The sequence below is a fragment of the Rattus norvegicus genome, chromosome 3, assembly GCF_021556685.1.
Source record: "Rattus norvegicus strain SHRSP/BbbUtx chromosome 3, alternate assembly SHRSP_T2T, whole genome shotgun sequence".
Lineage (NCBI taxonomy): Eukaryota > Metazoa > Chordata > Mammalia > Rodentia > Muridae > Rattus > Rattus norvegicus.
This window is the reverse complement of record NC_141536.1, coordinates 86814999-86837077: the sequence shown is the minus strand read 5'-3', so window position 1 is coordinate 86837077 and position 22079 is coordinate 86814999. Positions and strand designations below refer to the sequence as shown.

At 39.2% G+C, this 22079-nt stretch overlaps 1 protein-coding gene across 1 annotated transcript in view; it reads left to right on the top strand.

Moving 5' to 3' along the window:
• The first annotated feature begins 10232 nt into the window (after positions 1 to 10232).
• The window catches only part of LOC134486296 (uncharacterized), a 29779-nt gene continuing 17932 nt past the window's right edge, over positions 10233 to 22079 (top strand). The window contains exons 1-3 of the mRNA XM_087655349.1: positions 10233 to 10262; positions 11804 to 11863; positions 17904 to 18023. Of these exons, the coding sequence (XP_087511475.1) occupies positions 10233 to 10262; positions 11804 to 11863; positions 17904 to 18023 (210 nt within the window). The remainder of the gene's footprint in view (positions 10263 to 11803; positions 11864 to 17903; positions 18024 to 22079) is intronic.

Genomic DNA, 22079 nt, shown 5'->3' with positions numbered 1-22079 from the left:
GCTGGAGCCATGGGTCCCTCCATGTGTACCTTTGTTTGGTGGTTTAGTCCTGGGAGCTTTGGGGGTCTGCTTGGTTGGTATTGTTGTTCTTTTTGTGGGGTTGCTAGCTCCAAAAGACAAAAATAGTTTTTTTTTTGTTGTTGTTCTAGACCTTTACTCCCTTGTCCCAATGTGTTTAGTGATTATTCACTGTAAATGGTTTTACAATGAAAAGGTTTAAGAATGTTTTAATGCAGCATTGTGCTTTGTGTACATATCTACCCATACTGCCCTTCTTACTTAATGAGGCTGACTCTGTTAACCAAGCTCGGCTGGAAGCAACCCAACATCCATTTAGAGAATATGCCAGAGTTGAGGAGGCGGATGGTTTGAACTTTTCTCTAAGAGCAATATCGCCATTTTAGGCATTTCTCTACACTGTAGGAGAACGAAGCTGTGAGGGAGAAATGTTTAATCACGTAAATGAAAATGAAAAAGCTTCCAGAGTTAGACGCCTGCCTTTCAGAGCAGAGTCCAGGGTCTATGTAATGGGAGAAATAGCCTTTGCAATGTTTTGGCACATGACCGCTGCAACCATGGGACCGAGTATATAATTGTACTTAGTCTTTATTAGTCTGCATTTAAATCCAGGTGTTTTAATATAGCTATCAGATATTTTATCAGACAGCATAACTCTAGTTTATTTTTTATGAATATTTAAATTAGAATAGTAGCTAGTCCTTAATTAATAATGTATAATGTAAAATATTATCTTTCTATTATCTTTTTGATCCTCCCAACAGCCATGTGATAAAAGGACTGTCATTATCTTGATTTCACCCATAGGAAAATCAAGGAACATAGAGGTTAAGTGAAGGACAGAGCTTAAGATAGATTTTAAAGGATTTGAGTCCAGAATCCTTGTTTTTCAACTTTAATTCTCATTTGTAGACACGCTTTATTAATCTCTCTTGGACTACATTTCATTTCTTTTATGAAGGAGAAGAGTAGCAGGTACCCTCTTCACTATCTTTACTTTTACATTTTGTAGGGCATCCCTTTTCAGTTTTGCATACTTCTAATTCTTTCAACCATTTTGGTATGTATACATGTCCGTTTTTATATATCATCTTTGAGGCAGAATCATTCCATTTGTCTTATTCTCTGATCATCTTTGTTGAATACCAAGTGGATTCTTTGAACATGAAAGATTTTATCCTTGAAATATGTTTGGGAAATCACTAAGTGCTCTCAGATGTTTGATATTCTGAAGCCTGATAATGCATTCTCACTTCTACCATGGAAAAAATCTCATTCAGTCCACAATGAGAGTAAACTCAGGGGCTTTTTGACACGGTTTTCTATGAAAAGGGTGCTTTTTTCCTTTGATATATTAGGAAGATGTGGGTTTACATTTGTACTTTTTTTTTTTACACAAATAAGGTAATTCTATAAGAAGAAAGATCTGTGCTTTTATATTTTCATCCTAGGTGCATGGGAAGGCTATGCTTGTTCTTCAGAGGCACTGCATGATTAGAAAAAGAATAGCAGTTTCTTCCACATCCTCCAAGAACTTTTATAACTGCCAAATGAGGATGCAGAGTATGTGTGCAGAGCATATTAATACTCCGCATTGATGCTTCAATATATGCACAGGTCAGGAAACGGAGGTAGAGAGATGACATTCATCTAGGATCACACAGGCGGTACAGGAAGCCAATACCTAAGTTTTGCCTAAGTTAATTCCAAAACTGTCTTCAGAGGGAGGAGTATGCATGGTAGAATTCAGTTTCCTATACATTGCAGTCTTCTCTAGGGAATCAAGAAACATCTACTGTGTACCCTACAATGGAGACCAATTAAAACAAAACCTATGGAATTGAATAGAAAGTTTGTTTTGTTTGGAAGAGCAATTTTGTTGACTCTCTGGTACTCTCTGTAGGTCAGTGCTGCAATATCCTTTAAGGTTTGATAGCACAGGGTCAGTAGAAGTTTACTTTCAAAATTTACTGATGCACACATGTATTATTTGCAAGAGAGAATGAGTATCAGTTTTTCTTTTGGATCAAAAACTTAAGTTATATTTGAGCACCCCCATCCCCCATTCTATCCTGCCTTATGGAAGCAGTCATATCTGGGTAACCGGGTTTGATCAACATTTCATGAATCAAATGACTTAAATGAGATAGATTCAGGAATTAAAACGAGTCATATAGAGTCTTACGGTGTGTTTCTCCAGAGTCTAGCCTAGTGAGTCCACATGACTTCTCAGCCTTCCAGATCTAGCTCTTACTCTACATCCAGTGTCCAGGCCTAGTAGTGCCACCTCTGCCTGCTCGGCAGACAACCTCTATGCTTCCTATAGCCACCACTCTAGTCAACCTGCATAATCCCTAATGCATCCTAAATATTTGTCCTTATACCCTCAGGTAAGTGTAGGCCTCACCCCTCATCAAGGAAATATTTCTTTGCCACAGGCAGAGAGCTCTACAGCAAACAGCAGCCAAGCTAAAGACAACGTTCTGGAGCCCAGTTCCAATAAATACATTTACAGGCAACTCCCTCACCTAAGGCTCAGGGAGCATTTTCGAAGAGGGGGCAGAAAGATTTTTAAGAGACAGAGGATGAGAGTTGGTTCTAAGACCCTCTCTCCTAGGATTGTCAGAAGTTCTATCCATAGTCTCAACATGAGTGCACAGACATGAACTTAACGACATAATAGAACTGACATGAATAGAAACATCAAGGTGGATGGAGGAAAGCCCATTAAGTCTAACCTCAACTAAAAGCAACTTAGGAATGCTCAGAGTGGGGAAAATACTTTTCCCTAGGGGAGAACACATTAACTGATTATCCAGTACCAAATGGTCGGCTCTGAAAACATACATACAAATAACATTATACAGGCTGAATAGATTATATTTCAATGAAAAGAGGCCATGAATTTAAAAGAGAAAAAGAAAAGGTATATTGGTGGGAGAGAAGAAAGTGAAGGAGAAAAATGATAGAATTATATTAGAATCTCAAAAATAAAAGAAAACAGTCATGTTTTCCTCTCCCTGTCTTTTCCCCGTAGGTTCTGAGGAGCATCTGCCTCCGGCTATCTTCCTCACTCCACCCATGCCCGGAGACATTTAGTTGCTTGCTATCTGGGTGTTGTCTTTCAGCTCTGTGGGTCTTTCCAAGCTTTGAGGTTCCAAAGAATAGTTGCTGAAGTATTGTCACCTCATGACTGTAAGGTTGAATCTGTGGGCTAGTGTAGCCTGTAATTGTAAAAAAACAATCCACGCTAAGACTGGCTAGGCACCGGCCCCATGGGGAGTCTTCCCAGGTTCCTGTGGTTAGCTACCGCTGAATTCTTGTATCTTTCCAACCCATCTACCCTGCTGACTCTAATCCCCTAGCCCGGTAAAAGGAAAATTCCAGAGGCTTGTAGTTTATCAAATGTCCGCACAAAAACTCAAAGCTCAATTGATATTGATACAAGCTGCACACCTAGATTGGACAGATGTGCCCTACCTTATTTAATCGTCTATGTAAGAAATCCCCAATTACTTACGGCTCCTAGGACCACGTGGTTCTGGCTCATTCTCCCTCAAGTTCCATCTTGTCTCTCCTGTCTGAGTCCTTTCCCTCTTTCCCTCCCTCCCTCCCTCCCTCCTTTTTCTTTCAGCTAAAACTTTCAGCTCCCCACTCCCTCTTCTACCGCCCAGTCACAGGCTGCAGTCTTATCTGACTAATTAAGAATTTAAGCCACTACCTAAAGACTATACATGGACTGACCCTGGACTCTGACCTCATAGGTAGCAATGAATATCCTAGTAAGAGCACCAGTGGAAGGGGAAGCCCTTGGTCCTGCTAAGACTGAACCCCCAGTGAACGTGATTGTTGGTGGGAGGGCGGTAATGGGGGGATTATGGGGAGGGGAACACCCATAAAGAAGGGGAGGGGGAGGGATTAGGGGGATGTTGGCCTGGAAACCAGGAAGGGGAATAATATTTGAAATGTAAATGAGAAATACCCAAATTTAATAAAGATGGAAAAAAAAAAGAATTCACCTGACCTCACCTGAGTTCAGGCACCCCTTTTGAGGGGGCAGAAAAAACACAGCAATTCACAAATGGCTAGTTCTATCACTTTTCAGTGGACTTCCTGAGGTACAGAAAGTTCCCCCTGCTCAACCATGCCTAAGTCATATGTTGACAACCAACCCGAATCAGCCTGCAGTAGTTAATGGTGAAATTGATTTCCATCTTGTATCCAGTGTTTTCACCTTTAAGCTTCACATTAGACTGCTAAAGGGTTTACATCTTTGGAAAGCTATAAGGTATGGCAACAAATTACCATAAATATGATGCCATATAGCAACACGCCTTTTACTATCTTACAGTTTTAGAGGTCAACATTCCTCTAGTCATGATTCAGCATGGCATGCTTCCTCCAGAAGTTCAAATCGAGACCATTTTCCTGGTGCTACGGGCCACCTGCATTCTTCCGCAGTTTCTTTCTCCTTGTTCAAAACCAGCAACATACCCTTTTCAAGTTTCTCTCCTCCTGCCCTGTCTGTTTCCTTGTTTCTATGCTCACAGGTCTCTCCCTGTCCCTGCCTCCCTGTCATCTTCTCTGACTCAGGCATCCTTCATTCTAAACAAGGATCCTACCTTTTGCATCTGATAATTTATAATAATACTGAACTCCTTAATTTAAATAAAAATCTGTTTTCCATATAAAGAAGCATTCACATGAGCTCTAGAGACGAGAACACTGACATCTTTGGGAGAATCATTTTGTTGACCTAAAAATCAGAGTGAATTTATTTTTAAGAGAGTAGTTGTCAAACATTTCCCAGAAGATCCTCCTTATAACTGCCAGTGCCCCAGTGAGTGTGGGGAAGCACAGAGTTTTTATATGGCAGGCACTCAGCCCTCCTGGAAGATGCCAAAGCCCTCTTGCTTTCTCTGTTTAAGGACATCTATGACTGCATCTTGAAAATAAGGCACAATTAAGGTATGCTCCCCAGGACTTAAAGATTTTCTGAAAGGATTCAGGCTCATAACTGAAAGGAGTGGGGATATTACCCTGCTGTTTAAGCTACTATTTCTCTGTGATGTTTCTTTTCTCCCCCAGACATGGCAATTTACCGTATTTTAGATGGCAAACTTGCTTTTTTATGTCGTTATGAATTTATTCTGAAACTGTGCTTATCAAATAAACTTTATATATCTTCTGTGTATTAGTTCTTAAAAGCTGAAGGCAAGATTTTAGAACTCAGCAAACCTTTTCTCCAAAAAGATAGAATCTAACAAATCAAAAGCACCCGCCTTTTGAGACTCCATTTATTTCCAAGTTTCACAATCCTATTTTGAACCTCAAAGTCAATAATTGCTGTTTGGTTATCCCTTGAAAGCCATGACAGCCTCTGAATAATAAATGAGTAGCAGGGTCTCCAGAATACAATGCAGTACTTTTATCTTTTGACATAGCTAACAGTATGGTAGCATATGTATCAAAATGCCGAGCAGGTGGGACAGACAATACACATAGAAATTCAGCTGCTGCAGAGGCTGCTAAGGGATATAGCGGGGGCACCACTATGGGGGAAAAACAGGGAGGCAGCAAAGAATGGAGACCATGTTTCCAGGCAGGAAAAGTACTCTGCGAATAAACTGTGAGCTTTACAGAGATCCTCGAATAGCACATCAGTAGAACACTTCTGATATATCACCATGTCTTTGTCTGCCCACCTCTGATGTTTCCCTCATCAGCCTAGAAGCATCTATGCTAAAGTCTGTACCTCATAGGAGCAGGAGCAGGCCTTGAGGTGGTTTGAAATTCCATTAAAAAATGTACTCTATTCTTCACTATACTTCATTGGACAATGAGCAGGGAATGCATGCATATATGCATGTGTGTGGCACATACATATGGGCTATGTGTCCATGTGATATATTCATAGATAGGGTGTATACCTATATGTAAAGTGAGACATGTATGTGGTATTGCTGAGCTTATATAGTGTATAGTGTGTGTTGTGTGATGGGTTTGCATGATTTATGAATACGAGCTACAGACATGCCTGTGTGGTGTGACATAGATGAATGTGTGGCATATGTACATTCATATATGTGTGAATGAGAGTGTCTATGGAAACATTTAAAACTACTATCTGGTCCCAGGCTCTTGAATTGATGACTAAGTCCATCACATGGGTAAATTATCTTCACAAAAGGCTAATAATCAAGCTATTTTCAAGTAATCCTGTGAGTTACTACATGAAATGTACTTGGAACACTGCCTAGTGCACAGATGGCACTTATCAGAGATAGCCGTTGTTTGGTGATATCGGATTTATTAAGACTTTGAGGGTTATGTTAAAAGGTCTCTCTGCTTCTTCTAGTAGTTGATGAACTGTTTGAAGTAGTAGGTAGTGGCAGTTTAGTACCCAACTGTTAGATCCCAGCTAGCAGAGATTTTTCTTTGTCCTTGCTGATCTCCAGTCCTAGCACCTACTCATCTTTAAATTCATTGCAGATTCTGACAACACATAAAAACCCAAGCTGTTGGTATTTCAGGTACCTGTCTAGACTGGTAAAGCATAGAGGTTGCATTCCAGTGTGCATGGCTAGGGAAAAAAGAGGCAGGGGGTGAGTGGCTATCAAAGATATCACTGAAACTCATGAATAGTAGCTTGTGTTCATGTAGCAAGTGGTGATTGCTACGTTTTTATTCTTAGCAGAGGTAAGAAACCCCATGGAAACCTCTAGAAAGAGTGGAGATACCTATGGCTAACAAATAAGCCATTTACATTTAGTGTGGGCATAGGGGACAGGGGTTGAGGAAAACTCATTTCCTTAGCCTGTTTCTGGACCCAGATCAGATTTCAAAGCATGTTGAGAAGTCACCTGGAAGGCATTGGAGGGTCTCTGCCTTATCAATTGCAGAGTAGGAAGTAGTCTTAATATAAGTTAGTATCTTCCAATTTTAGAAATTAGACATATATAAGTACATATAAATATATTTCTACATTTGATACAAACAATAGAGAGACTGGTGGGAGGATGAAAAGACTCAGACCAACTTAATAATACTAGAGAGGTGGGTAGGTTATATTTAAGCAGGAAAAACAAAAGGACAGGTTGTGTCTGTCTTGAGCATCATTTTATAAGGATCAAGAATCTTTCAATATGGTAGAGTCTTTCTGTATGCCCTTATGCTGCTACACACACACACACACACACACACACACACACACACACACACACGTAACACATACACGCTTAAGTCCACCTGGAGACACATGTAACCCTTCCTCATCATGAAAACCACCTGATTTACAGTGCAAAGGTTTAATGAAATAAAACTTCAATATAGTGGAAAACAGTAGCATCCTTTAAGATGATAAAGCTCACTTGAATCCACAGTTACTGTCACAGAAAGACAACTGCCTATTCAGTGAAAACTTCTATTGCAAAGTAGTTCGTGGTTATATGTATCTGTATACATTTGATTGACAAAAAATGTACATTATATACATTAGCAATAATTTCTGAGTAGAAGACTTATTTTTTCTTACTCATTTTTCTATTATATGAAAATAATTAACTTTAAACATAGGTTATTTTAGAAGTCAGAGAAAGGTTTTTCTTTGAAAATAGGCCTTTCTGGAACTCACTAAGAATTCCTTGAAAGCCTTGACTCTGTTTTAATTTGCTTGAGTTTTTGACTGTCACTGAAACTTGGCACTTGAGAATTTTGAGAAGTATCCAGATAATTTCTTCTGCTTGATTAGACTGAAGTTGAGCTGTTTAGAGCTTTGGAAGAAAAAAGAAGTATAACCCTAACTCTTTGCATAAAATACCCCCTTCACACAAGCGTGATAACTGAAGTGAGTAAAGTTGAAGGTCTTCTTATGACTTGTTCTTGGCTGAAGTGGCTTCTGTTGGGTCCAGGTCAAGTGTGGTTCTCTGGAGTTTAGAAAGTCTTCCTATCTTGCTTTTCCTATGGAATATGATCTTTCAAACTTCCACCTTTTAGGTCAGAAAGGAGTGAGTGTGAATGAGATGATAAAGGTAATTGATTTTTTAGAATGCAGCGGGTCTGATTTGTGATTTAAGTAGACTGAGTTCCAAATTGTACCATCTTGGGTACAGTAATTTCAGGTCTCAATTTCATATAACACATAGCTTAACAACGAGATATTAAAGGAACCATTAGCACCAGCATAGCTGTCACTATAGACTGTGAACAGAATTCTTGTCTGTCATTTCCTCATTTAATCTTTTTGGATACTTTCTAAAGCAGGTGGTATTATTATTTTAATTTTGTCAGTGAGCCTGTGGCTCAGAGAAGGTGGTACTCCACTCGATGTCATCATTGTGGATACACATTTATGTGGGTTCATAAACTATGAGCCCAAAGAGATGAGCCATTAATATGTGTATACATGTAAATGTGTGCAAGCATCAGTGTGTGCCAATGAATGTGCTTATCTGTGTGCATAGTGAGCTCTGAGACTGAGGCTGGGTTTCTTCAATCCTCTTCACTGTATCTTTTTGAGACAGGGTCCCTTATCTAGAATGGAGTTTTCTAGTTCAACCATATTAGCTGGAACACGCTATTACAGGCCCTTATGATCCAAACCTTTCTCTTTAGTATGGGTAATGGGATCCAAATTCAGGTCCTCGTGCATATGCAGTGAGTGCTTTCCACACTGATTCATCTCCCCAGTATGGAATAGTTAAATTTGACAGTAAACATGATTGGATTAAGAAGCATTTTGGGGACTGATTGGGAGTTTCCAGTGGGTTCTATGGGTGAGTGGAAGATACATCCTAAATGTGGATGGCACCATTCCATGGATATGTACCTGAATAGAGTAACAGGAACAAAAGGAGACAGACAGAGTGTACACACAGTTTTCCTTTTTCTTCTTTACCTGCCATGACCTGGGTTGCACTAGTACACCCTGATTTCACAATCTTGTTAAATTATGAACCCAAATATATCTTTTTTCCATGGAGTTTTTTTTTCTGTCAGGTATTGTGGTCATAGTATTGGTTGCAAAATACTCATCACATACTGCCCAAGAAAACACACATGCACATGCATACACACACACACACACACACACACACACACACACACACACACACACACACACGCACACACACACACACACGGATACACCCTTGCCTCAATAAGGAAACACTTTCTTTTACATATTTAGGGAGTCATTACGAGAAGATGACTTTGAAAAGGTCCTGGCCAATAAAAAGGAACGAACCGTATACAAAAGCTTTTGAATTGTTTTGTTTTATTGTTTAGTGCCATTTCTTTTCTCAAAGTAACCTAATTCTGAAGTTGGAAATGTGGCTGTCTATGTGGTGTTTGCTACACAGGTATGAAGACTTGAGTTTGATGTCCCATACCTACATTAAAAAATGGTTGACATGATGCCTGTCTGAAATCCTTACACTAGGGATATAGAGACAGTGCAACTCCTTAGATTTGTTGGTGAGCTAATTTTGCTAAATCATTGAACACCATGTGCAGAGAGATACCCTGTGTCAGAAAATAAGGTGGAAAATGGTTGAGGAAGAGGCCTGGCATTCATCTCTGACCTCTACATGCACATATGTGCACATACAAATGCAAATACATTAATACCATAATCACATACACACAAAGTAAACAATCCCAACCAGCGAAAACAAACAAACAAACAAAAAAACCAAACAAACCTAAATTAACATTTAGCTTTTGGGGAGTAGTATGTAGAAACAAACCAGCCTATATTACTTGCTGTTTTAATTAACCAACAATTTACCACAGATTATTTTCAATTGGTAGAATGTCTTCACTGTTGACCTTGCATAAACAGAAAGGGAGCAGGTTCATTTCATTTCATTTAATTGATTTCATATATAAAAGGAAAGTAGGGTGTGTACTTATCAACATATATCTCATTAACTAGAACCCTACACAGCTTTTATTCATGAAGTCATTATTATTTAGGAGACAACAAGAGGCAAATTTGTTTGCAATAGACTGCTTATATAATAATGCTGAATAATTGCCTGGATCTAAAGTCAGAATCTCATCTGGTTGAATATGTAAATGGTACAGTAGTGTTCATTTTCAGTGTTCTTTTAGTCTAGTGATTAAATGGCAGATTTAGAAAACCATTGCTGGGGAGGTGGTCTGCGGGCAGAAAACAGGAGCTCTTTTTAGCAGCTGTTCCCACTTGGAAGCTCATGGCGCTGCTCTTCTCTGACTTGGAGAAGGTAAGAAGAAGCTCCCAGTAAGAACTTTGTCCTTTCCCTGCTTCTGTCTCACATGACAGTCAAAATGAGAGTGAATTCTCCCCAAGGACAGTGTTGTATTGCTATTTGACTTATAATAAGTGTCAGGAGGATACTACCGGGGAGAAATGAAAACTCAACCTTAGCAGGACTGCTCTTGCTGGGGAAGCAGATGTCGAAATAAACCTACCTAAGCTACTTATAATGGGAAAAAGTCTTTCCCTGCTGGCAGCAGCCCATAAGCATTTCTGCTTCCTTTAGTTCCCACAGGGGACATTATCTTAAGACTATGCCCAGGACAGTGCTTCCGTTGTCATCTTGAGTTATTCAACTCACTGCATGTCTAAGCCCCTTTCCTCTAGATGATTGTAAGATGAGAGTGTGAGGTGCTGAGTGATACATGAATTCTTGGTAGTACTTAGGCTGTGTCACTTACTGTAGTTGTGAGCAAAAACTGTGGGTGGGAGCTCCCAGACACAGTCGGAGTCTGGACTCCATGACAGGCAATCAGGAAGAATAGCCCAGTGACACTCTGAATAGATTGGATCCTTCCTTCTGTTGCCTTAGCTCGTGTCACATTGTAAATCTGCTGTTATTTTTTGAAGTAAATATAAGTATTATTATTCTTAGTGATGTCCTGATTTTATTCTTACCAGGCCTTCTTAAAGATCTATTGAATATGGAATTAAGCAAATAAGTTCAGAATAAGTAGGTGATGCAAACTGCTGTTTTGTTTGTTTGTTTTTGGGTACACATTGATAAAAGTAAAATGGAATTTAGAAAGATTTTATATTGAATTCATCAGTATCAGGGGTATTAGGTTCAATTTAGATTCAGATCTAATGAACTTTTCTCTTTTTCTCCCCTTTTGAAAAGTAGAATGCATGCAACAAAATTAAACATCAACTAACTTGTATGTGCTTACGTTTGTCTTGAGGTCTGAGAGATGGGGCATTTTCTCCACCATGTGTCAATGCTGTCTATTTTCAGTATAATTGATTTGAAAGCACCCTTTGCTTTTAAACTCAGTAGCTTTTGCTACTTCCCTTCCGTAGCAGATAGTTCTTCACTGTGAGGGGGCCTTATGCAGAGTATCTCCTGTATCTCTGTCTTCCTGGATGGCTTAATTCAGTCCCTTGTACCAAACAGGTGTTTAGTGCTTTGTTAGTTGAACAGAACAGGCAGGCATTCTGGAGCTGATGTCCTTGAAGATCCATTTATTATCTCTACACGAGTTTCCATATGTTAAAAGAAATGGTAGGAACAACCAATTTTCAACGTAAGTGAATGAAGTTATGAAGGGGGAATTTCAGGCGTGTGATAGAGATATTTGGGACTGAGTATACAGTCCTTTGCAAGCCTGGGCTTCTTATCTGTTCTTTCAGTAAAGGCTGCCTGCAACTTCTGCTCAAACCTTTTGCACATGCTTTGTTGGGGAGAAAAACAAATGTTAACAGGAGCAGAGAATGAAGGCTTCGAATTCGAATGCCCCTGGCCCTGAGTATTCCCTCTACCATTTCTAGGCCGCTGACTTCAGCATCCGAACAGAGGATTACAAGCTTAAAACTGAAGCTGAAGGTCACGTGACTTTGTAGCATATCATAGGCATTCAACAATGACTGCTATTTAGCAAGTGGTTTTGTCTTTAGGAGGCCATAAACTACATTTACATAATATTTCTAGGTGTTTATAAATAGCTAAAAATTCAAATGAAACAAAAACACCTCAGTCTTTTAAAAGTCATTTAATTTTTAAATTGAGAAGTAATAATCATTGTATACATATAAGGTAGAATGGGCTTATCTTGATTCATTTGTGCATTATAGAAAATTTAAATGAGGATAATTAACAAGGTTGTTACCATCTAACCAACTTAGTTTTATTTAATTTTATAAAAAATTTGTAAATTTTGGTTGAAGGACAGTGTACTGTATGTCCCATACTATCTCCATTTTTTAAAATTATACCTATTTATGATAATCTTGAAAAGCTGAGGTTTCCTTATTGCTAATTGATTCACAAGGACTCCTTGCTTATGCTTTTGCCATTTCCCAAAAGGCCTCATCTCTTTAAAAAAATACCTATTACTTAATGATTTCATACATGAATACAATATTTGTTATCTACCCATTTCCCACCTTCAAGTCTTCCAGGAAGCTCTCCCTCACATATCCCTCCCAATTTCTCCTTTACCCCCTTCCCTCAATGGTCAGTTGAGTGCTTTGTAGTATGCACGTAGGTACAGTGTATCATCTACTGGAGCATGGGCCACACCAGTGAAGAAAAGGTGATGCTCCAACAGCAGCCATCAATTATGAACACTCTCTTGCTAGGAAAGATCGCCATGAACTCACTCTGTTTCCATACTGGAATGTTGACCACCTAATTCATGCAGGCCTTGGGTTGGCAACTCTAGTCATTGTGAATCCAGAAGACACTGTTTTATGGAAATAATGCCATAACTCTGGCTCATACAGTCTTTCTGTTCTCTCTTCCATAATGTTCCCTGATCCTTGTGGGAGAGGCATTTAGAATAAGTATTCTGTCTCGGGATATTTGTTCGAACAGTCACTTGAGTTGCAGTTTGACTAGTTGTGTATCTCTGAATAAACTGGTACCTGCCGCATGAAAATGTTTCTCTGGTTATGGGTGAGAATTGCCCTAGTTTATTAGTATGAGACTTTAGAAGACTATTTGATATAATGTTCCTTTAGAAAAAATAATAGTACTCCAGTCTATGTCCTCCATAGTAATATGTTCTTGGTCAGTTACAGGAGAAGTTCCTTCTTTTGGGACCTTAAGTTCAACTAGAAAGTTATTGGTTACTCCTGTAACATTCATGACAGTATTATAACAATGATTTGCTGTGTCAGACTTATTGAGAAAAAAATCAATGTTTTAGGAATCTTTCTAATGCAGGTAAGAAAAAAGGGATCTACATTGTTTAATAAGCTTCAATGTAAGTTTTATAAAGTTATGTTAACTTTTCAGCATTGAAGTCACTGCCACATAACATGGCTCTAGGTGTAGATTATGGAAACAAAACTTGAATGATGTTTTTCCCATGGAAAATTAAACTTCTAAGGGCAACACTGGCAATCCTGGTTTCATGGACCTCTCGCTATCCAACGAGTTATACCCAGGAATCAAGACTTACTGAGTATTCAACACCTGCACTGTGCTTACATTACAGGTAATTTGCTTCTGGTAAGTGATGAACCTTGCTATACAAATTCCTTTGGATAATCTTCACAGCAGGGAAACACAGTTTGAAAATCACTTAGCTTTTATTGACTTTTTGAGACATCATATGCAAACTATCAAGAAGACAGACCAAAGAAAGCCTGACTATATTTGCAGTAGAGAAAAAGAAGGAGGAGGGGGAGGAGGAGGAGAAGGAGGAGGAGGAGGAGGAGAAGGAGGAGGAGGAGGGGAAGGAGGAGGGAGAGGAGAAGGAAGAGGAGGGGAAGGAGGAGGGGAAAGAGGAGGAGAAGAAGGAGAAGCAGAAGGAAGAGGAGCCATGGTATTTTTGCTCTTTTCTTCTCCATCATAATATTTTCTGGAATGATCTCTACCTGAAGTTACTAAATTTATTTACTTATTAGAATTATAAGTAAAAGGAAGTCTGTTATTTAGCATGCATTCCTAACAGATTAAGGAGGAATGGGAAACTGAAAATACCCTTGTTTATTTGTTCTGATTTGCAGTTAAATTTTGCCATCGAAATTCACCTTTAAGACTGCACCTGCCTCTGGGGTCACGCTTCCAAAAACATACTGTTTGGGAAGAGAAAGTCAAAGTACACAGTGGTCAACCATAGACTCCTGAGGAGCTCTACATTTTGAATACTTTAAAAGAATTTTGAGACTGAACACTAAAGATTTCTTGGATCTAAAGGTTCCCTCTTATCTCTGCAGTAAAATATCCTTCCTAATCATGTGAGTCGGCAGCTCAGCAGGAAGAAGTCTTCCTGGAGGAGCTGCATTTGAACTTTCTTCTTGTCATTTTCTCTGTGCTCACAGTGGCCAGTTAATTTACAACGTTTCTTGGCGGGGACAAGCTGGAGGGCTTCAGCAAGGTGGCACTTCATTCATCTCTGGATTAGTACAGAGGCCACAAGATCAGACCCAATACAAATACTGCAGGGCAAATAGAAATCTACAGATTCTTGAGCCACATATGGGAGGTTGGAAATTCTTCCTCCATGACAAATGTAACAAAGCCTACACATTCTCTAGGCTAGAATTGCCAGGTGGCAGATGGCAAGTGCGAGGCCAGCCTGAGTTGTGTTGTGAGACCCCCATCTTAAAACCAAAAATCAAAGTTGACAGTAACCCTGTAGAGCCTGTTGTACCAACTAGAGCCTCATTCACCTCTTGTGTACCATATCTATTAACTACAGACACATTTTTATGTGATTAAGCTGTACCACTATGGTGGTTTGAAAATGCTTGACCTGTAGGGAATAGTACAGTTAGGAGGTGTGGTCTTATTCAAGGAAATGTGTTATTGTGGGGGTGGGCTTTGATCCAATGTGGAAGAGAGAGTCTCTTGTTTACATTCAGAACAAGATGTAGAACTCTCAGCTGCTTCTCCAGTCCCACATCTGCCTTCAGGCTGCTATGCTTCTTGCCTTGATGATAATGGACTAAAGCTCAGAGCCTGTAAGTCCAGCCCTAATGCCAAGTCTTCCATATTCCTATTAGGGTGGCTCATTAAGCCCCACTTAAAGCATTCCACTGCTTTCCAAATCTCCCATCCCCAAATCCATAGTCCTCCAGACAAAAACATGGTTAGGTCTATCACAGCCATGCCCTTACTCTTGATACCAACCTCTGTCTTAGTTTGGGTTTCCATTGCTGTGAAGAGACACCTTGACCAAGGCAGCTCTTATGAAGAAAGCCAGAACATTTAATTGAGTCTGGCTTATAGGTTCAGAGGTTCAGTCCATTATCATTGAGGCAGGAAGCATGGCAACATGCAGGCAGATACAGAGCTGGAAGGGAGTTCTACATCATGTCCTGAAGGCAACAGAAGACTGACTCTCCTGCACTGGGCATAGCTTCCCAGTGACACATTTCTTTCAACAAGGCCATAGCTCCTAATAATATAGGTCTTATGGGTCCATGGGTCAAGCATATTCAAACGACCATCACAATACATTTGTGTAAGCATATGCTATTTGAATAACACAATGGCAAATTCAATGAAGAAACATTTCTCAGAATATCTGCTTGTCATTAATTGATATATTTATGTGGTTTTACTTTTACCAGCATGTTTAGCTGTTGACAATATATTATTTTATAATTCTTGTTCAGAAGTACCTTGAAATAACTGAAAATGGCATTAGCACTTAGGAAAATTTCAGTGTTTACATCTGGAATGATTTCATTTCTAGGTAAGACAACATTTTGTGGTAGGATTTAAGGGTTTCACAGGGCTTTTTTGGGGGGGTGGGTGAGTAGGTCATCAATTTATCTGGTGTCACCTAGACTATACATGGGAGAGGAAAGATATCTCTCAGGGTTGCAGAGTAGTTCAACTAGTCAGCAAATGGCCATGCCCATATCTTGCTGGAAGAGCCCCCAGGTTTTCATTTTTCAGTTCTTCTGGGCTTCCTCCTCTGGCCTTGGGTAGCTCTAACTAAAACTGTCATAATAGTAGATCTTAAGAAGAATGGTCTCAGTGAACTTTCTATATATATATATATATATATATATATATATATATTTCTCCCTCCCCACCTCCCCATGGCTGCTCACTGAGTGACTATCTTTGCTCCAGGTGGCCAGACTTTTTAATTATTTGAAAAATCCCTCAAACTTCAAATAAATAAACACCACAAGTTAACTATATTTCTCTCTATTTTCCTCACAGAAGTACAGAAAAGGCATTAGGGAATAAAGGTAAAATGTCATGCTGGACTGGTGTTTTTCCACACTGATTGACTTTAATGCCAGTTGCAGCAGGAAAGCTGTCAGTATGATTGGGTGGGGGTAGTTGGGTTCCAGATTTCTTTTCATCTGGTTCTTCACCACTGGGCTACTAAACTTGATTCTCTTTCCTTGCATTTGGCTACTTGGAGCTTCCAGTCCCATGTGCTTCCCCAAGAACCTGCAAAGAAGATGCCATGGGTTTTCTGCTTTATAGCTCACCCTGTAGTTTTTGACATAGCAAGCTGACACAGTTGTGGTTATTTGCAGAAGACATGCACGAGTTTAAGCTCAGTAAAACTTCCAAAATGTCTAGTACGCAGTGCAGAGTTGCCCCTAAGGCTCCACCCTTAGCGGAGGAATCACTGGTTGTTAATGGCTGCTGGAGAAGAGGGAGTCACTTTTCTTTGAAGGGTGACTACTGTTAGGGTGCTTATGACCCAGCAGGTGATTCCAACTAGTAGGTGATTCCGTATCCAAGTGTGTGTGCAGTACTAGTTGATTTACTTTGGGTGCTGTTCATCTTGTTTTTTCAGATAGAATCCATTATGAATAGGGGAATCAGACACCTCATTTCTGGATCCCCAGTACTAGCACACCACCATACCCAGTTTTCATTTTAATGTGTTTTTGTGGATCAGGTCTTCATGTTTGAAAGGAAAGTACTTTGAAGATTAAGGTATTGCCTGACCTGTGACACAATTAAAATCATGTCAACATGTTTTGGAAACCATATAGGTCCATGTATCTTACAGTCTTTGTCCCCTCTGTCCACTGACTTCTGCTGTTATTTTCTTGATGCTGATGTCCTTATTTCTTCAAGAAGTCAGCTTTGTTCTACTGGCTGATTATGGGATGTCTGCTTTGAACGAGACAGTGGCTTCTTCTTTATTATAATTGTTTCAAATTTAATTAAAGTATAATTACATAATTGCTTTCCTTCCATCTCTTATCTCCCTAGCCCACCATGTAGACCTTCATTCCTTCTGAATTAATGGCCTTCTCTTCTTTAAATGTTGTTGCTACACTTACATAACAAACCAACCGAGCAACAAAAATAAACAACAAGAACAAACAAAAACCAAATATGATCTGTTGATTCAATTTATCATTGTTTGCATATTTATATATTTCTAGGACTGACCAGTTGGTACTGGATAAGGAACTCACTCACGGAAGAAGACTAGTCTCCCTCTTTTAGCAGTTGTTAATTGCCCATAACTCTTGGTCTGAGGGTGGAGCCCTATGAGATTTCTCCTGTCTACAGTGGACTGTGAACTTACTGGAATTTTTTAGGTCTTGTTTTGCTCCTGGCAACCATGTTATTGAGATTTCTTGGGTTTAGTTTCCTTGTATCTAGAAGGTACAATCTCACAGGAGACTTCCAAGTCCTTTCTCTCTTACAATATTTATCCCTCCCACCCCCATTTCTGAAATGTTCCCTGAGTTTTTAAGCACAGGATCTGTGTGTATCAGGTGGGTTTGAGTAACACTTGGTCAGTAGTTTCCAGCATTTTGTCCAGCTCTGCCTTTCTGTAATGGTCTAACATTACTCCAAAAATGACAGTGGTATCACTTTTCATTGGGTCCCAAAGATAAGGATTTAGAATGAAGTTAGGATTTGGATTGATTTAGGGAATTAGCAATAGTAGGCTCTCTTCTTTAAACTTTTGTTTTTTTCTCCTAGGATAAAACTGATGTATTCCACTCAGACTCCTTAGTTCAGCGATTTAGTAGAAGTAGTTGCCCTGAAATTACTACACGTGTGGGGAAAGTTTGGTTTTCAAAAGATGTGACCCTGAACAAGGTGCTGAGTTAACCCCCTAAGACAGGGATGTAAGCATGCATGGGGTATGTTTGTCTGTGTTTCTCAAGGTCAGACAGCTACACTGTGTGGGAACTTTGAAAGAGACAGTTACTTCTTCATTATAATTGTTTCAAATTTAATTAAAATACAATTACATAATTGCTTTCCTTCCATCTCTTATCTCCCTACCCCACCATGTAGACCTTCATTCCTTCCAAATTTAAATCACAGTGTGGCCTTGTTTCCTTTCTGAATCGTCTCCTTCCATCATAGGTAATTGAAGTGATCCTTTTCATTCTCTCCTTTCCAAATATCCTCTCTTCTTTACATTTTCTCTTTTTCCGAATATTTCCTCTTCTGCCAGATTCTTCAGACACACAAGCCCTAGAGAGAGGAGCATAGTCTTCCATGTCCCATCCCTCACACATTTTCAGTGTTTTCTCCTTTAATTTCCTCAATTTAACTTTGGTCAGAGCTGGTTTTTCAATGCTCAAGGTTGGTTCCATCTTGCACTGGGTTGGTCTTGGGGATTAGCTCATACAACTTGTGGAGAACAGTAGATCAGTTAGATCATGAGCCTCACCATAGGCCCAGACACATCACTCATCACTCCTTAGGTTTTATCCCAGCTTTTCTGAGTCAGATGTCTAATGTATCTGAGATATCCTTTACCAACACTAGAAGATCAGCTCCCTACCCCACCCCCACTACCTCAATACACAGGATTGAAGCAAGGCACTCACAAAAGCCAGATAAGTATTCCACCATTGAATTATCTCCAGCGTTCATTTTGCTTTTTATTTTTATCTTGAGACAAGGTGTCACAAAATTGTCCAAACTGGCATTGGATTCATTCTATATCCCTGGTAGAAAATTTGATCCTCATTGCTTAGCTTCCTAAATTGATGTGATTCCAGACGTGCATCACTGGGTATGCCTGAATAAGATGTACTTTTGATCTGCATTCCAGCATTCAAAACTCAGTCATTGGCTATTTCACCAGTGACTATGTTATAAAGAATGTTCTCTCTCTCTCTCTCTCTCTCTCTCTCTCTCTTGCTCTCTCTCTCTCTCTCTCTCTCTTGCTCTCTCTCTCTCTCTCTCTCTCTCTCTCTCTCTGTGCGTGTGTGTGTGTGTGTGTATGTGTATGAAAGAGACAGAGACAGACAGAAAGATAGAGACAGAGACATAGAGACACAATAGAAAGACACAGATAGATGGATAAGTAGAGAACTTTTAAGTTGTGAAGGCACTTGATTATAAATCTACAGAAGCTAAATTCATAATTAGTAGATCATTTCTCCTAGAGGTTATCAATTGAAATTAATATAGTCTTCCATGTGTTCTTAGACTTTAACACCTTTTCTCTGATGTTTTCTTTGTGAGAATATTGGATATTCTTTTCCCACCTGTCTACATAGCCTCTTAAATCCTTAAGGTGGCAGTAAAAATCAAAATTGTATTGAAAGAAAAAACTCTAAATAGTGGAAAAGCAGGGGAAAGAGAAACCAATCCCTCCTGAAATGCTCTATAATTTTGCATTTTCTGCTTTGTGGAATTATATCCATAGCAGGATTATTCATTATTAAGAGATTATTTCAGCCTGGAGTCTGTGTGTCAGTAGATTAAGGCACAGAGAAGATTAGCTACTTACATTGTGGGTTGCAAATAAGTTCCTTATCTGATCATTAAAATAGGTTGCTCAAGCTATTTTGATCATAATTATTAGTTCTGTCAGGGGATTCTGCATGTCGATTCGGTTTCAGTTTATCATCTGTTGTGTTAGGATTCATCTCTATCGTACCAGGCAGAGAAGAGTGGGTAAACGTATATTGGTCTTCAATGGTTCTCAGTTTTCCTCAGTCACAAATTCATATATTTGAAAGTATTTAATTATTTCAAAACTTGCCAAAATGATACTATTACTAATAAATATAATTTAGAAGCTAGTATTTACACTCTACAATGTGTTGGATATGATATCAGCCACAAACTCAGGCAAGAGTCATCATCTTATCTCCGTATTAAAGACAAAATTCAAAGCAGAAGAATGGAATGAGTTCCCTGAGTGCACAGAGCTAGGAAAATACTCATATTTTTCACTCCTAACTCTACCTCTGCTGTTTGTCAAGAAAATGATTTCTTGTGTGCTTGGCCAGAGAATAGAGTTCTTAAATTAATATGCTGTCGCAGTTTAGCAAAATGAACACAGATTATAAGCCTAGGAGTTCAGACATTTATTGTTTCTGGCAAAATATAAAATCTAAAGAGAGAGAAAATTTTTGTTTTTAAAATGGGTTAGGTGATTTTCTCTAGCAATACAACTATGCATCAGACAAGTATTTGAGTGTGAAGCAATGTGTTAGATGCATGGGTTACAACATGGAATAAGACACAATCACAGTTCCTGGAGGAAACTTAAATGTTGTGACAAATGTGTAAACAAACTACTGTGTAGACCAGAAGGGGAAAAATCATTTATTTTACTTTACATGAGAAGGGATTCTCAGAGTATGCAATAGAATTGTCTGTCCACATTTTCTCTTTTATGAAAAAAGGAAAAGTCTTCCATAGCTATCAAAATACCCTTCTCACATAATGGCGCTCATGGTAGGTTTTTGGAAATGTAAGTTTGGGGAGGTAAGGCATGGTGGCCAGGTCCATTGGCCTCACTTTGTAGAAGTACTGTCGTCAATAAATTCTAAAGTGCATAAAAAGGTATGAAACCTGTTGTGGAACTGGGGTGGATGGCAATGGTTGGAGACAGTGAGGAGATGGTTTCTGCTCCTGATCTTTCTAAGGTAAGCGCTCAGAATCCAGGGAAAACAGAATCCTCTTTATGTCAACTGAGACACAGGATCCACAAGGCTTTTCCTCATTGGGTTTGTCATTTGTTAAGTGGGAAGTTACTTGAGTCTATAGTTTACTTTAAAATTAGGACTAGCTAAGATGAGCAAGGTGGTACATTCTTACAATATCATTACTTAGAAGGCTGAGGCAGGAGGTGGGCCATGAGTTCAAATTCAGTTTGAGCTACACAAGTAGACCACATCTCAAAACAGTAACAACAAGAGATTAGGTCTACCTGAATGTCCACCTTAAGAACATTATCATGGAACTGGAGAGCTGGGTCAGCTGTGAAGTACTGGTGCGAAGGACCCTGGTTCGGTTCCCAGAATCCACACAGAGACTAAAAACCCTTTGAAATTTCAGTTCCAGGGAATCACATATCCCTTCTGTACTTCCAGAGGCACCAGACATGCGTATGGTTCACATACATACATCAAGGCAAAATGCTGATACACATAAAATAAAAGAAATCTATAGAAGAAAAATGTTGTGCTTGATCCTAAATCATGCAGCCTCGATGGGAAGGATAGAGTGTCTAGAAGATCACTCCATACTCAGGCCATGACACAAAAGAACAGTCTGACAAAGATGAATTGCTCATTGGTTGGATTGAAAAGTCTTTATTAGGTATATGGTGAGAACTAAGATTATACTGGGTGTGGAAGTGCTTATTTTTTTCTGTATGAATGGGAAGGAGTCACAGATAGGGAGGCTTCCATTATTTACTGACTTGTTCAGTCACATTATATGTTACTTCTTTTTATATGAAAGTACTGCATAAGTAATTTATCATAACAAAATTACTAGTCTACACTTATTATGGGGTATGGAGATAACTTGTTACTCAATAAAAAGGAGCTGAATTTGGATCTCAGCACTCACATAAAAACTGGGCATATTCTAAACATTCATGTTTATATCCATGGGTTTGTCACGCCCTCAACTTTGATAACAAAATGTTCTTTTGAAGTGATAGAGGTCAATGTGATGCTTGTAACTGTTCAAAAGGAAGAGAATAAATGTGAGTCTTCAGAGGTGTATGGGATACCTACATTGGTGCTGTTTCTGATGGCTCTTGGAACAAGTTGCTCTAGCCTTGATATGCAGAGCTGCACAAACATGCACATATGCCACCAATACACACACAACAGAGTAATACAACTTTCTGTTTCTCACCCCACTCTTTCTTGGAAGTAGGGATAGAAA